Here is a 14,928-nt window from a genome sequence, read left to right as displayed (position 1 = left end):
TGGGGGGATAAGGACACATAAGCAATACCTTAATCAATAAAAAATAAAAATATATATACTGTATATTCACTATAGCTTTGTTTGTAATAACAAAAAAGCTAAGCAATCTAATAAGGCTCTGGTTAAATATACTTGGCAAATCCATACAATAGGATATTATGTAGTTTTTAAATAGAAAGAGGAAGTTCTAAATGTACTGACAAAAAGATTTCAAAGATAGACTGTTACAGTAAAAATGCAAAGTATAGAACAGTGCAGTTAGTGAACAATAATTTGTATGGGGAAAATATATTACATACAAATGTTTCCAAATGTACAAAATATCTCATAGATACCCAAATACTGGTAACTGGTTGCCTCTGGAGAAAGAAACTAGATGGCGAAGGATCAAGGAAAGGGGACTTCTTACTATTACTGTATTCTTCACGACTTCTGAATTTTTTACCATGTGCGTTCATTACCTATCTTTTTTTTTTTTTTAATATATTTTATTGATTTTTCACAGAGAGGAAGGGAGAGGGATAGAGAGTTAGAAACATCGATGAGAGAGAAACATCAATCAGCTCAGCTGCCTCCTGCACACCTCCGACTGGGGATGTGCCCGCAACCAAGGTACATGCCCTTGGCCGGAATCGAACCCGGGACCCTTCAGTCTGCAGGCCGACACTCTATCCACTGAGCCAAACCGGTTAGGGCTACCTATCTTTAAAAAAAAAAAAAAAAAAGTCACAAGGAACTATATATTGTAGGATTCTATTCATATGAAATGTCCAAAACAGGCAAAACCATAGAGACCGAAAGCAGATTAGTGGTTACCAGGGCTGGGAAGAGAGAGGGGAATGATGAGTTGACTGATTAATTGGCCCTGGGATTGCTTTTAGTGTGATGAAAATGTTCTGAAACTAGATATTGGTAATGGTTGCAAAACACTGTAAATGTGCTAAATGCCACTGACTTGCACACTTTAAAATGGTTAAAATGGTGAATTTTTGCCCAGCCCATTGTGGCTCAGTGGTTGAGTGTCAACCTATGAACCAGGAGGTCATGGTTCGATTCCTGGTCTGGGCACATGCCTGGATTACAGGCTCAACCCCCAGTAGGGGACATGCAGGAGGCAGCCCATTGGTGATTCTCATTGTTGATGTTTCTATTGCTCTCTCCTTTTCCCTCTCTCTGAAATAAAAACATATATCTATATATGTACGTACATACACACACACACACACATATCTATAATAATAAAAGCGTAATATGCTAATTAGACCAGACATCCTTCCAGACACTCTACCCACTGAGCCAAACCAGCTAGGGCTCCATGCTTTTCTATATGCAACATCTCTCTTCAGCAATCACTATAGAAAGCAAGATGCTTCTTATAATGCTCTTTTCCCCAATTAACCTCTCTCTCTGAATGACAGGCAGTGGGGTGTCAGGAGGTTGGCACAGGTTCCCCAGTCCAGTAAATGCATTAAATCGGAGGAGGATTAAGGGATTAAAGGTTGAATAAATTAAGTAAACTCTTCAGTTTATCTTAACTCTTAACTCTCTTCTCATAGTTAGCAGGGAAGAGAACAAGAAACCATAGAACACAAATGAAACCCCAAACCAGTAACAAGGAATGTAACATACTGTAGAGTCTAAATATCACTCGCTGGGGAAGATATTAGTTACTATGATAGAAAAAACAAAAACAAAAAAACAGGCATGCATGGATCATTATCTGCCACAGGCCTGACAGTAGAGATGAAAGACTGGGAAAATAGGACATTCATCTAACAAAGATAGAAGAAAAGGAGAAAGTACGGTAGGAAGAAATGAGAGCAAATCAGTGAAACATGGCAGCAGCTACACTGCCATGCCCAGAACTGTTTCTACAAATCTCCCTGAATTGGTACCAGCTCCAAAAGTCCTTCCCCACTTTTAAGTTCTGAGGAGCATAAACGGTACCAATGATTCTGGCCAATTGGGGAAATACAAAATTCCTTTCTGCCCCACCAAGAAATGAACCATTTATAGGTAAAATTAATCATCACCAAGCTCAAGAACTTCCTTGAAGCCCTGGCCGGTTTGGCTCAGTGGATAGAGTGTCGGCCTGCGAACTGAAAGGTCCCAGGTTTGATTCTGGTCAAGGGCATATGCCCAGGTTGTGGGCTCGATCCCCAGTGAGGAACTTGCAGGAGGCAGCCAATCCATGATTCTCTCTCATCATATATCTTTCTATCTCTCTCTCTCTTCCTTCCTCTCTGAAATCAATTAAAAAAATATAAAAATATTAAAAAAAATTAAAAAAAAGGAACTTCCTTGAAAAGGATTAAGCGATGAAGGCACTTTTTGTTGATTTACACTGGTATCTTAAGGATGGCAGTTACAATTCTACAAACCAGCAGATGGGGCTCTCTCCCTGAATATGCATATTCAACCAAAAATTAATAAAATACAATTTGGAAAACTAGTTTTGATGTTGGTTTTCACAAGGCCAAATAAACATCTGTGAACCATCTTCATTATTTTTTTAATTATCTGAAAAATACTGGCCTATTAGATTCAAAAAGAACCATAGCCATTATTTTAACTCAATTCAACAATGGGGAGAGGGAACATTTGTTAAGTGCTTGCTTTTACTGCAATTATATACCTTCATAATTCCCATCTAATTGATCAGAAGTTACTCCATGGACTATAATGATATAACAGTTTCATTTATTTCAAGTTCACCTCTCCAATTTTAGTATTGTTAACATGTTTTTTTAGAAAATTTGTTTTTTTAATCTTTAAACACCTTTTGGTACTTGAGGCAAAGACCACATTTGACCAATACCTTTACAATGAACAGTATTAGACATACACCTATATAAAGTACAAGATTTGAATTACATGATTAATGCAATCATTAAAGATAAATTATGACAACAAAAATCTGAATTGCCAACAATCTAGTAGTATTGTATCAATAACTTTCAAATGTACATATTCATTCTAAGTAATCAATTTAAATAATCCTATGTAATAAAGAGCTAATATGCTAATTAGACTGGAAGACGGAAGACCTTCTGGAACGACCAGTAGGTGGGGGCGGGACCACAAGGCAGCTGGGGCTGCAAGGGCCGAGCCCCTTGCACAAATTTCGTGCACTGGGCCTCTAGTACTGTAGTAAAACTGGTCAAGTGTAAACCTGATTACTAGAAAGCACAGTCTTACCTGTATGATGTAGGTTAAATGCTGGCACTGCAGATGTTTCCCCGTGATTCATTTCTCTACCACTGTCTTCAGCAGGCAGAAGATTTAAACTGTATGTTGTGGGATCAGCTTGTAATTGGAGAAGAGTATTATTTGCAGCAACCTAAAAGAATGAAATATGTATTTTATGCAGAAATTCAATCTAATTTTCCATATTTTTACATAACAGATACCTAATTTAAAGAGCTACAAGTTTAAAAAAAAAAAGAGCTACAAATTTAGTTTCTCTACATATACATAGGGGATACTTAAAAAAAATAACTTAAAATTCAATTTTTATTGTTTTTTAAATTAGTATTAAAAGCTGAGCCCAGCCAGTGTGGCTCAGTGGTTGAGTGTCGCCTATGAATCAGGAGGTCACAGTTTGATTCCTGGTTGGGGTACATGCCTGGGTTTCAGCTCGATCCCGTGTGGGGTGATTCTCTCATCATTGATGTTTCTCTCTCTCTCTCCCTCTCCCTTCCTCTCTGAAATCAATAAAAATATTTTTTTAAATAACTGACACAGAGAATGAAAATTGTGCTTATAATTATAGTGTGCTTTTTAAATATTTTTATTGATTTTTTTAGAGAAAGAGGAAGGGAGAGGGAGAGAGAAGCATCAATGTGAGAGTGAAACATTGATCAGCTGTCTCCTGCACGCCCCCCATTAGGGATGGAGCCTGCAAGCCTGGCATATGCCCTAACTGGGAATCAAATTAGAAACCTTTCAGTGCATGAGACAATGCCCAACCAACTAAGCCACACTGGCCAGGGCTCCCTCTTCTACTTTTAAGGACAATTATATGGGGCGACCAAGACAATCCAGGATAACTACCCCACCTCAAGGTCCTTAACATTAATCACTTAGTCAAAAAGTCCCTTCTACCATGTGAGGTAACATATTCACAAGTTCCAAGGATTAGGACATGGACGTTTTTAATATGTTTTTATTGATTTCAGAAAGAGGAAGGAAGAGATAGAAATATCAAGGATGAGAGAGAATCATCAATGGGCTGCCTCCTGCATGCCCCCTAAAGTACATTGAGTCTGAAACCTGGCATGTGCCATGTTGGGAATCAAACCACGACCTCCTGGGTCATGGGTCGATGCTCAACCACTGAGCCACACCAGCTGGGCAAGATATGGACATTTTTAGAGAGCCATTTTTCTGTCTACCACAGTATGTTTGAATTTTTTAAAAAATAACAACTCACAATAAAAAAGAAAAAAATGTATTAGTAGACTTTAACCTCCATAGCATAAACAGATCAGAGAATTATAGAGTAGCAGAAGTGTGGATTGCCTGTTTTATATATTTTCTATTTTAACTTCTATATATCTAAGATCAAAACAATTCCTTCTCTTAGTAGTAAAGAGCATATATTAAGATTGCTTCAAGCATTTACTTTTTTTTTTTTTTGGTTAATCTTCACCCAAGGATGTTTTCCATTGATTTTTAGGAAGAGTGGAAGGGAGAGCGAGAGGGAGAGACAGAGAAATATCGATTGGTTGCCTCCTGCACATGCCCCAATTGGGCCCGGGGATCAAGCCTGCAACCGAGGTACTTGCCCTTAACCGGAATCAAACGCACATCCCTTCAGTCCAAGGGCCAATGCTCTGTCCACTGAGCCAATGTGGCCAGGGCACATTTACTCTTTATAAGTAAAATGAAATGTCCAGAATAATGATATAAATCATCATTTACATGCTTGTCTTTAAACTGCCTTATCTAAAGTTTTCATTTATTTATATGGTATCTTTAAAAAGAACAAAAATCACCCGGGCCAAGGTGGCTCCCTAGTTAGAGTGTCAGCCACGCACTGAAGGGTCACAGGTTTGATTCCCAGTCAAGGGCAAATACCTGGGTTGAGGGTTCGAGTCCCAATCCTAGTCAGGGTGTGTGTGGGAGGCAACCAATCAATGTGTCTCTCTCATCAATGTTTCTCTTTCTCTCTCTCCCCTCACCCCCTCGCGCCTTCCACTCTCTCTAAAAATCAATGGAAAAAATATTCTCGGGTGAAGATTAGAAAAAACAAAAAAAAGAGCCCAACCCATGTGGCTCAGTGGTTGAGCATCAGCGTATGAACCAGGAGGTCTCAGCTCAATTCCCAGTCAGGGCACATGCCTGGGCTGTGGCTTGATCCCCAGTAGGGGGCATGCAGGAGGCAGCCCATCAATGATTCTCTCTCATCATTGATATTTATATCTCTCTCTCCCTCTCCCTTCCTCTCTCTCAAATCAACTTAAAAGGAAAAAGAGAACACTAATCAGAATAATTTTTTACAAGAATCTCCACCCCTTTCCTCACAGAGGTAAGGTATTTTTTACTGTTACCAGAATTTTATTTTATGGACCCAACTGTATGTCATTCCTTTTTTTTTTTTTTTTTTAATATTTTATTGATTTTTTACAGAGAGGAAGGGAGAGGGATAGAGAGTTAGATACATCAATCAGCTGCCTCCTGCACACCCCCTACTGGGGATGTGCCCGAAACCAAGGTACATGCCCTTGACCGTAACCGAACCCGGGACCCTTGAGTCCGCAGGCCGATGCTCTATCCACTGAGCCAAACCGGTTAGGGCCATTCCTTTTTTTTTTAAATCGTAATAATTTCTAAGGTGTTGTAGGACTTTGTCAACTGAAAATTCCTATAGGCAGTAAGTATTGTTAACTCTTTAGATGGCAGTTTTTACAAGTACATGCTTCTCTATATTGCTTCCTTTAATTTTTTTAAAAATATTTTGATTTTTACAGAGAGGAAGTGAGAGAGACAGAGAGTTAGAAACATCGATGAGAGAGAAACATCGATCAGCTGCCTCCTGCACATCTCCCATTGGGGATGTGCCCGCAACCCAGGTACATGCCCTTGACCGGAATCGAACCTGGGACCTTTCAGTCGCAGGCCGACGCTCTATCCACTGAGCCAAACCGGTTTCGGCTTCCTTTAATTTTTAATTTTTTTTTTTTTTACCTCAGACAATTGCATATCTGGATCCAGCTTTGTAATCTCTTCATTCAGACTTGGATTACTTCTTGCTGGCGGTATAAATTTTGGTTTTTTGAAGGGTTTCCCCTGCAACTGACTTGGTGCTGCAGATCGTCTCATGTTCAGCAGTACTAACCTGAAAAATACCAAAAACAAAAATCTCCCATAAGTCTGATTAAATTCAGGTCTTTCTGCCTCGGTTTCCGTGGTGAGTGGGGACATTCACATTGTGCTGGACAGCCCTTATACAGTTTGAGGGGTTAGCAGTGGAGGGCATTCTCTACTGTTTCTTATTCAAGGGCAAAATAGATCTCTATTAACACAATCTTAGAGCAAATTAATGGTTTTAATTAAAATTGGTTTGTAACTATGTGTACTTGAGAAGCAGTATTTACCAAGAGCAGTGGTCAATACAGATTCTGTCTAAATAAGTCATGCCAAAATAACCTCACTAACCTCATCCCCTTTAAAATGGGCCAACAGAATATTACATGTCCCTGGATACATAATTGACAACTGCAACATGATGAATTACAACATACAAATGTTAGGCCCTTAATGGTCAAATGAAATAGAACAATAGAAAGTTTATATGGAAAAACTCAAGGGGCTTTTAGATGACAATAGCTCAACTGAAATAACAAGATAATGATGAGTCTACTTAATTAAAGTAATAAATTCTCGACGTCATTAATAAAAATGATGTCCACATCATGAAATTAGGTTTTATTTTCTGCATTTAGTCAGATCCCCCTGTAAAACTCTGAAAATTCTGACCAAAACCGTTTTTAAAAAGAACGTTAGAAAAACACAGTAGCTAGAAACTTTGGGCAAACTATTTAAACTCTCTGGGTATCAATTCCCTCATTTGTAAAATAAAGAGAATGGACTAGATGGTAAAATTTCTTTCATCACCACCTTACACCCTGAAACCCTTCCAGACCTAATACACGATTTCTAATTTTTCAACCCTCCTGTTTATCCTATTATTTTTTAAATGAATTTGAGAATGTAGGCAAGTGAGAAGCAGCACCGAGTGGTGGTGGTTTAGAAAACAGATTCTAAATTGACCGGAATTCTAGCTCTGCCATTTACATCCACCAGTCATCTAACTTATTAATGCATTTAAAAGTAAACTGCAGGCATCAGTATATTTCCCCCTTAAATATTTGAGCTTCCTTGCTACCTCTTAAATTAGAACTGAGCCCTTTGCCCAGGCCCTGGAAATAATGCCCATTTGGCTGTAGCTGGTTTGGCTCAGTGGACAGAGTGTGGGCCTGAGGACTGAAAGGTCCCAGGTTCCATTCCAGTCAAGGGCATGTACCTTGGTTGCGGGCTTGTTCCCCAATAGGGGGCGTGCAGGAGGCAGTCCATCAATGATTCTCATCATTAATGTTTCTCTCTCCCTCTCCCTTCCTCTTTGAAATCAATAATATATTTTTAAAAATAAAAAAATAAAAGTAAAATAAATAATGCCCACTTGGCAGCCCTACTGGGATGCTACAAGTTCTGAGATGATGCGAACACCCTACCTGCTTCTGTCCTCCCTAGTCAATGGCTGAGAGCTGCCACACATCAGAAAACCAGAAACTCTGGGGCAATGCAGAGAATAATGACGAACACAGCTTTGAAGGTAACAGTGTCATGTCGTCACTAAGAACACAGCTTTGAGGGTAAATACCTGAATATAAGGTGAACACCTGGCCTGACACTTCCTAGTGTGTGATGCTGCACAGTGTGCCTAACCTCTGTGTCTCCATTTCTTCGTCTATAATAGGGGGTACAGCAATCATAATGACTCACGGTGCTATTGGGTTAAATGAAACACTCCACGCACTTAGGACAAAGCTTACACACAGTAAGCACCCTAGGTTATCTGTGATAATACCATGTCTAATTACTACTGGATGCTTAAGACACAAGGCCCTGTGATGAGGGTCCCACGAGGCGGGGCAGTGAAGGATGTCGACCAGGGGGATCGTGGCCGAAATCTGTGGGTTCGTGTGGCTTTGAAGGTGGGAGGGGTGCCCCCATCCGACCCCCGGGAGCAAGGGTGTAAACAAACCACCAAGAACCAGCCACGGCCGCCTCTGCTGCGGCGGCAATCCCCTGCCATTGAAGTCACTGCCCCATTGTGCCGCCTAAAATTCCTCCGCTAATGATCAACACCGTGATGAGGGCGTGGGCCAACGGGGAAGAAACGCCACCTGGCAGAGCCAGCGGAACCAGAGAGGACGCGGAGGCATAACCGTCCGCAGTTCCGTCTCCCGGAGGCTCCGCCAAAAACACACCCCCCACCGCCGCCCCCCGCCCCCCAGGACCCGCGGCCAGGGGCGCCCCACACCTCAGATCGCCCCCGGGACCCGCAGGAGGCGGCCCCGCCTGCTTCGCCGCCGACCTTCCCTCCTCCCTCGGAGGCCTGCTGTGGCGCCTCTCCTCGCGGAGCTCCACACGAGCCTACACGCTGTCGCCGGGCGGTTCTCCGGAAAGCCACGGGCGAGGACCCGAAGGAAGCGGAGTTGTCCGCAGGAGCAACCGGGGTAGACAGCGCCCCTCACCGCGAGAGCTCAAAGATCCCGCTTCCGCGCAGCCAATGGCGGAAGAGCCCGCGCGCGTGCGCACTACCACCGTGGCGGCGCCGGGTCCAGCCCGGCTCTGATTGGCCGACCTTCCGGCACGTGGCCCTTTGCATTTCTCTGGAAGCGCTTCCAGGTTTCCTACAGGTTGGTGGTTCAATTCAGAAAGGGATTTATGCCCTGGCCGGTTTGGCGCAGTGGGTAGAGCGTCGGCCTGCGGAGCGAAGGGTCCTGGGTTCCATTAGGGTCAGAAAGGATTGGCAGGAATTATTCAAAGTGATGAAAAGACAAGGAGCTACAACCCAGATTACTCCATCCAGCAAGTCTAACATTCAGAATCTAAGGACAGATAAGAGCTTCCCAGACAAGAAGGGGCTAAAGAAGCTCACCACCACCAAACCATTATTACAAAAAACATTAAAGGGTCTTTTTTTAAGGAGAAAAAGATAAAAAACATGAATAGCCCTGGCTGGTGTGGCTCAGTTGGTTGGAGCATTGTCCCATATACAGAAAGGTTAAGGGTCAGGGCACATACGGAAGGCAACCAATGGATGCCTATCCCCACCCCCCACCCCCCATCCCCACCCCTTTAAATCAATAAGCATATCCTCCAGTGAGGATTTTTTTAAAAACATGAATAAAAATGGCTATAAATACATATTTATCAACAATTACTTTAAATGCAAATGGTTAAGTTTTCCAATGAAAAGACATACTATGTCTGAAGGGATAACAAAGCAAGACCATTACATATGCTTTGTACAAGAGACCCACTTGAAATAAAAGACACAGACTGGAAGTAAAGAGATGGAAAAAGATATTTTATGAAAATGGAAATCTAATTTAAAAAGCAGGGATAGCAATACTTATACCAGACAAAATAGACTTTAAAACAAAAGCTATAACAGGAGACAAAGAAGGACCCAGCGATTCTGCTTCTGGGTATACATTAAAAAAAAAAATACACACACAAAATGATAAACCAAAACTATTCATTGCAGCATTGTTTACAATAGCCAAGATATGGAAGCAACCTAAGTGTCCATCAGTAGATGAATAAAGAAGTGATGCACACAAATGGAATATGACAACCATATGAAAAAATAAAATCTTGCCATCTACAACAGCATAGATATATCTAGTGTGTGTTGTGCTGAGTCAGAGGACAAATGCCATGATTTCACTTATATGCAGAATATGAAAAAGAGTATCTGAACAAGCAGAACTGAGACTCAGATACAGAAAACATTTTGATGATTGCCAGACGGGAGGAGGGTTGGAGGGATGAGTGAAAGAAGTGAAGGGATTAAGAAGTACAAATTGGTGGTTACAGAATAGCCATGGGGATGTCAGTACTATTGTAGTAACTATGTATGGTGTCAGATGGGTACAAGATTTATCGGGGTGATCCCTTCTTGGGTTATATAAATGTCTAATCACTGGGTTATACACCAAAGACTGATATAATATTGCACAGCAACTGTAATTGAAAAACAAGTTACTTTAAAAAAATTAGAAGCTAGCCAACATGGTTTTAAAACCTTGTATCACTTTGGAATCAAGTTCCTACATCTGTAAAATTAGGATAATACCTCCTTTGCTGGACTGTTATAAAGACTGAGTAATAATGCATGAAAGGGATAGTCAACATGCTGAATTCCTTAGCTTCCCATTTATCTAAGATTATTAGGTAATCAGGACATTTTTAATGATGCACATAAATGGAATATGACCATAAGAAAAATAAAATCTTGCCATCTACAACAGCATGGATATACCTAGTGTCTGTCATAAACTTTATTTCTGTATGTAAAGTTCAGATTTTATTAGATATTTGGATTCCCAAAATAACTATTAGGACACACCTCATTTTAGGCTTTAGATAACTAATAAAATAGCAAATGTAGGTATAATTTGCTTCTACAGTACTAATTTATTACTTTGGCTGGCATGAATTCCTGAGTGTTACACTAACAAATAGCATATACAACACTCTGATATTTCTCAAAGATTATATTCAACTTAAAGCTAAAAAACAAATCAAGAAATGTACCTATAGTCAGCGGTACATATACTAAAATTGGAACAATACAGAGATGAGCATGGCCCCTACACAAGGATGACACACAAATTTATGAAGCATTCCATTAAAAAAAATGTACATATAGCCATATTTTAATAACAAGTGTAATTACTTAAGAAACAATTCTTACAGGTATTTGGTCAGGTATTAGGGACAAACTTTGAATTCTATCCAATGTGAATAATGTTATCTTTAGAGATGAGCTTATTAGGTTTGAGAATTGAAAGGGGTTTAGTTATCCTGGTTTTTTTGAGGCCATTAGGGACATGAGATTTCCTTTACTTTTCACTTAAACATCACAGTCTTTAGAGCTGAACTTTTATTAAAGGCGTTCTAACAAACATTGTATTCACTCACAAATAGTTCAGCAAAACATGGTGATAAAGGAATGAAGTGAGACTCATACACACTTTGTTGTTTAAGTCTTTATTTTTATTTATTTTTTTATTGATTTGAAAGAGAGGGAGAGAGAAGAAACATTGATGAGAAACATCCATCGGCTGCAGCTGCCTCCTGCACCTCCTGCACACCCTCCATTCCCTCACTGCCCATCCCCCACCTCCCAGGATCACACTTGCAACTTGGGGGTGTGCCCCTACCAGGAATTGAACGGGTGACCTCTTGATTCATGGTCCACACTCAACCACTGAGCCACACCGCCCGGGCGAGAAGTCTCTATTTTATGTCAGTTATATAGGCTCAGTGTTATCTCTTGGGAAAAATATGGCTATTTTCTGTTATAAACTTTATTTCTGTATATAAAGTCCAGATTTTATTAGATATTTTGGACTCCCAAAATAACTATTAGGACACACCTCATTTTAGGCTTTAGATAACTGTAATAAAATAGCAAATGTAGGTATAAGTATAAAGCTGAAACACAAAGTACATACACATTTCTAATGTACGGAAGAACGTTGTGTTTCTTTTGTTACAAAAAGGTTCCCCAAACTATGTATCAGGGCACCCTAGTAAATTAGCAGAAGGGTCAGTGTTTGTTTCAAATTTTTGAGGGGAACACATCTATTGGACATAACACCAACTACTAGGGTGAGGTAGTTTATATTTTCAATATTAGGTGGCTTTATATTTCTTCCCATGACAGTGTATCTTTTAAAAACTGGGTTTTCAGCAGTTGTGATCAAAAGTACTGTGCAAAAAGCATAGTGATTAAGCAATAAAGAAAAAAGGGGAAAAAAAAGCATAGTGGAACAGGAAATGATAGTAGCAGTGTCGATCCACGCTGATTCCAAAGGGTGAGAAGCTGTACAGTGTCCACAGTTACTAATGCTTATGATATAAATTCTTATTAAGTTGTTTGGACCTGACTGCTTAATAAATGGAAGTATTATGCATTTCTTTAGTCCTAGATGTGCCAAAAAAAAAAAAAAAATTACTGAAACGCTAAAGGGCACCATGAGCTGAGAAAATACTGGGAACATCTGTGGTCTAGGCAAGGTATACACTAAGACAAAAGTAATTTCATCATTCATTTTTCTACCTAAGAAATTTTCTAGTCTTGTATAAGAAAGAGAAAAAATATATAAAACATACATACAAAGTTTGGATTTTTATTGAAATCTTGTGTTATGTATCAAACAAAATCTGCTTTCTTCAGATAAAAATATTTCTTCAGAGTTTCCAGATAACTGCTAAAAGGTTAAGTTGGTCCTTCAATGTCTTATTTTATTGTTTTTTGTTGTTGTCATGAAATGTTCATATACACTTAGGATGTTCCCAAAATAACTTTTATCGTGTAAAGGACCGTACATGACGACCTCTACCACTGCCTCCACTGACAAACTTTCCTCTTGAGCCTCCACTGCCGCTATTTGCACTTGCCCAGGAAGGTCCAAGTCCCCCACGGCCTCTTGAAGCCCGGTCACGAGGACTTGGGCGGTAGCCTATAAAAGAAAGAACACAGTATTAGTTGCAACACCCTTTCCTTTCCCATTATATGAAGACTCGTCTGTAACACTGAGCTCAAACCAAAACAGAAATTATTCTTTGCTCCTTTAAAATCCACATACAAGTTCTATGAACGTGTTAAAGACCAGTGTGAATTGTCCTCTTTAAATAGGTAAATTGTTTCATACATGAGAACAACATCTCAAATAAAGCTGTTAAGGGTTATATGCTTGTACACACAATAGAATACAGTAACTAAAAATAGAAGACACCTTATGAAGATATGTCTGTTCTTAAAATACTTTGGTCAAAAATGTACCTAAGGGTTGGCTTTCATTATTAAAATATAAAAACAGCGCACATCACCATGAAACTGCTCAGACTATACACGAAGTTCAGAATCCGCAATTTTGATTATTTCTATAGAAAATGTCCATTGGGCACTCATTCAGATATAAAATTAAATTGACTTTAGAATTACACGTTTACATTCTAAAATATTCTCTCCCAGAATCAGAGTACATGACATTTAACAATTTGAAAATGAGGATTCACTTCCCTCTCTCAGCAATATCCAGTAGGAAGAATGTTTACCTGTAGAACTAAGTGGTCGTAAAGGTGGAAGAGGGCCCCTATTAAAATTGCTCTGGCCTCCGCGACTTTCATTGTAAGTTCCTCGAGGAGTGTTCTGAGCGCTCCAACTGGAGCCTCTTGTTCCCTCCCGACGACTGTAGTTTCCTAAAGGCAACACAATCACATCTTTTTTCACAACTTCAGTTGGATTAAGAAAGACCTGACAGGTTTTCCTTAACCTTCCAAAGGAATGGAAGATAAACTGAAATTTTTGTAAATGAAATATACTGTAGAGTGGCAGCACCGTACGTGGTTAGGAGCAGAAGCTCTGGAGCCAGACTGCCAGGTTCACATACTGGTTTCACCACTTACACTTATGTGTCCTGACAGTTTTCTCTTCTGTAAATCGTTGTATTAACAAAACCTACCTCATGGGGTTGATGTAAAAGTATTATATGTCAAGTGCTTATAACCATCCCTAACACAGCTCTGTGTTTGCTATTAATGTAAACTTCTATTCTCTTTCACTCCTATCCTCCACAGCAGCAAAAAAACATGTCCTCAATCTACTGGTGAAGCATAATATCTATGAATAAACTCAGTTTCTGAAATCTTGAAACAATTTAAAACATTAAATATTACATTAGGAATCAAGTACACAAGAGAATCAATGGTGAATACACAGAAAAATCTTCGGGAAATTGTTGATAAGTACAGATACAAAAATAATGTATAAATATTATTCAGAAAAGATAAACATAATTCTTAATGTAAAAAAAAATAATTAGCCCAGACTTAATTAAACTTATCACTAAATGTGCTTAAATTAAGCAAAGGTTAATTTTAAAAAGATTTTTTCCCTATCCAATAAAATGCTCTGCAAATAGTACCACTGTAAGTAGTCAAGAGGCAACTTAATTTTAGTAACAGAAAAATACTTTATCTGAATCACTACCATCTCAATAATTTCTATTTATTATTCTAATATTCCACTATTTTAACCCAGCAATTTTCAACCTTTTTCACCTCATGACACACACAAGCTAATTACTAAAATTCTGCAGCACACCAAAAAATAGACATAGCCCTAACCGGTTTGGCTCAGTGGATAGAGCATCGGCCTGCGGACTGAAGGGTCCCAGGTTTGATTCCGGTCAAGGGCATGTACCTTGGTTGCGGGCACATCCCCAGTAGGGGGTATACAGGAGGCAGCTGATCGATCTTTCTCTCTCATCGATGTTTCTAACTCTCTATCCCTCTCCCTTCCTCTCTGTAAAAAATCAATAAAATATATATTTTTTAAAATTAGGTATAATTTTTTTTATACACACTTGACGACTATTGTGTTGGCTGTTGTCATTTTTTTATTTGACAATCTAAGGGAAGAGGTCAGTGCCCCCAACTAAATAGTCAGGTAGTGCATGTTTTAAAAACTCTTGCAGCACACTGGTTGAAAATCACTGTTCCAACCCATTAGAAAATATATATAACCTTGGCTGGTGGTGATCAGTGGTTAGAGTGATGGCTTGCGACTTGAAGGGTCACAGGTTTGATTTCCAGTCAAGGGCAAGTACCTAGGTTGCA

The 14,928-nt window shown here is 39.5% G+C and overlaps 2 protein-coding genes and 1 non-coding gene across 9 annotated transcripts in view; 1 reads left to right on the top strand and 2 right to left on the bottom strand.

Moving 5' to 3' along the window:
• Nucleotides 1-8,728, bottom strand: part of RAD54B (RAD54 homolog B (S. cerevisiae)) — a 51,247-nt gene extending 42,519 nt beyond the window's left edge. For both annotated transcript variants that reach the window (XM_006105337.3, XM_023746402.1), the window contains exons 1-3: nt 8,549-8,728; nt 6,190-6,340; nt 3,199-3,340 (exon numbers count right to left, since the gene is read on the bottom strand). In XM_006105337.3, coding sequence (XP_006105399.1) covers nt 3,199-3,340; nt 6,190-6,324 — 277 coding nt within the window. In that variant the 5' untranslated portion in view covers nt 6,325-6,340; nt 8,549-8,728. The remainder of the gene's footprint in view (nt 1-3,198; nt 3,341-6,189; nt 6,341-8,548) is intronic.
• Nucleotides 8,729-10,829: 2,101 nt separating this feature from the next.
• On the top strand, nt 10,830-10,934 carry LOC111823777. The gene has a single exon (XR_002826869.1). It is a non-coding gene; the product is annotated as a U6 spliceosomal RNA (small nuclear RNA).
• A 1,480-nt stretch (nt 10,935-12,414) lies between these two features.
• The window catches only part of VIRMA (vir like m6A methyltransferase associated), a 49,990-nt gene continuing 47,476 nt past the window's right edge, over nt 12,415-14,928 (bottom strand). For all 6 annotated transcript variants that reach the window (XM_014447527.2, XM_023746395.1, XM_023746394.1 and 3 more), the window contains 2 exons: nt 13,366-13,509; nt 12,415-12,767 (listed from right to left, as the gene is read on the bottom strand). In XM_014447527.2, the coding sequence (XP_014303013.1) occupies nt 12,613-12,767; nt 13,366-13,509 (299 nt within the window). In that variant the 3' untranslated portion in view covers nt 12,415-12,612. The remainder of the gene's footprint in view (nt 12,768-13,365; nt 13,510-14,928) is intronic.

Source organism: Myotis lucifugus, unplaced genomic scaffold (genome assembly GCF_000147115.1).
Source record: "Myotis lucifugus unplaced genomic scaffold, Myoluc2.0 scaffold_673, whole genome shotgun sequence".
Lineage (NCBI taxonomy): Eukaryota > Metazoa > Chordata > Mammalia > Chiroptera > Vespertilionidae > Myotis > Myotis lucifugus.
This window is presented reverse-complemented; position numbering and strand designations above follow the sequence as displayed.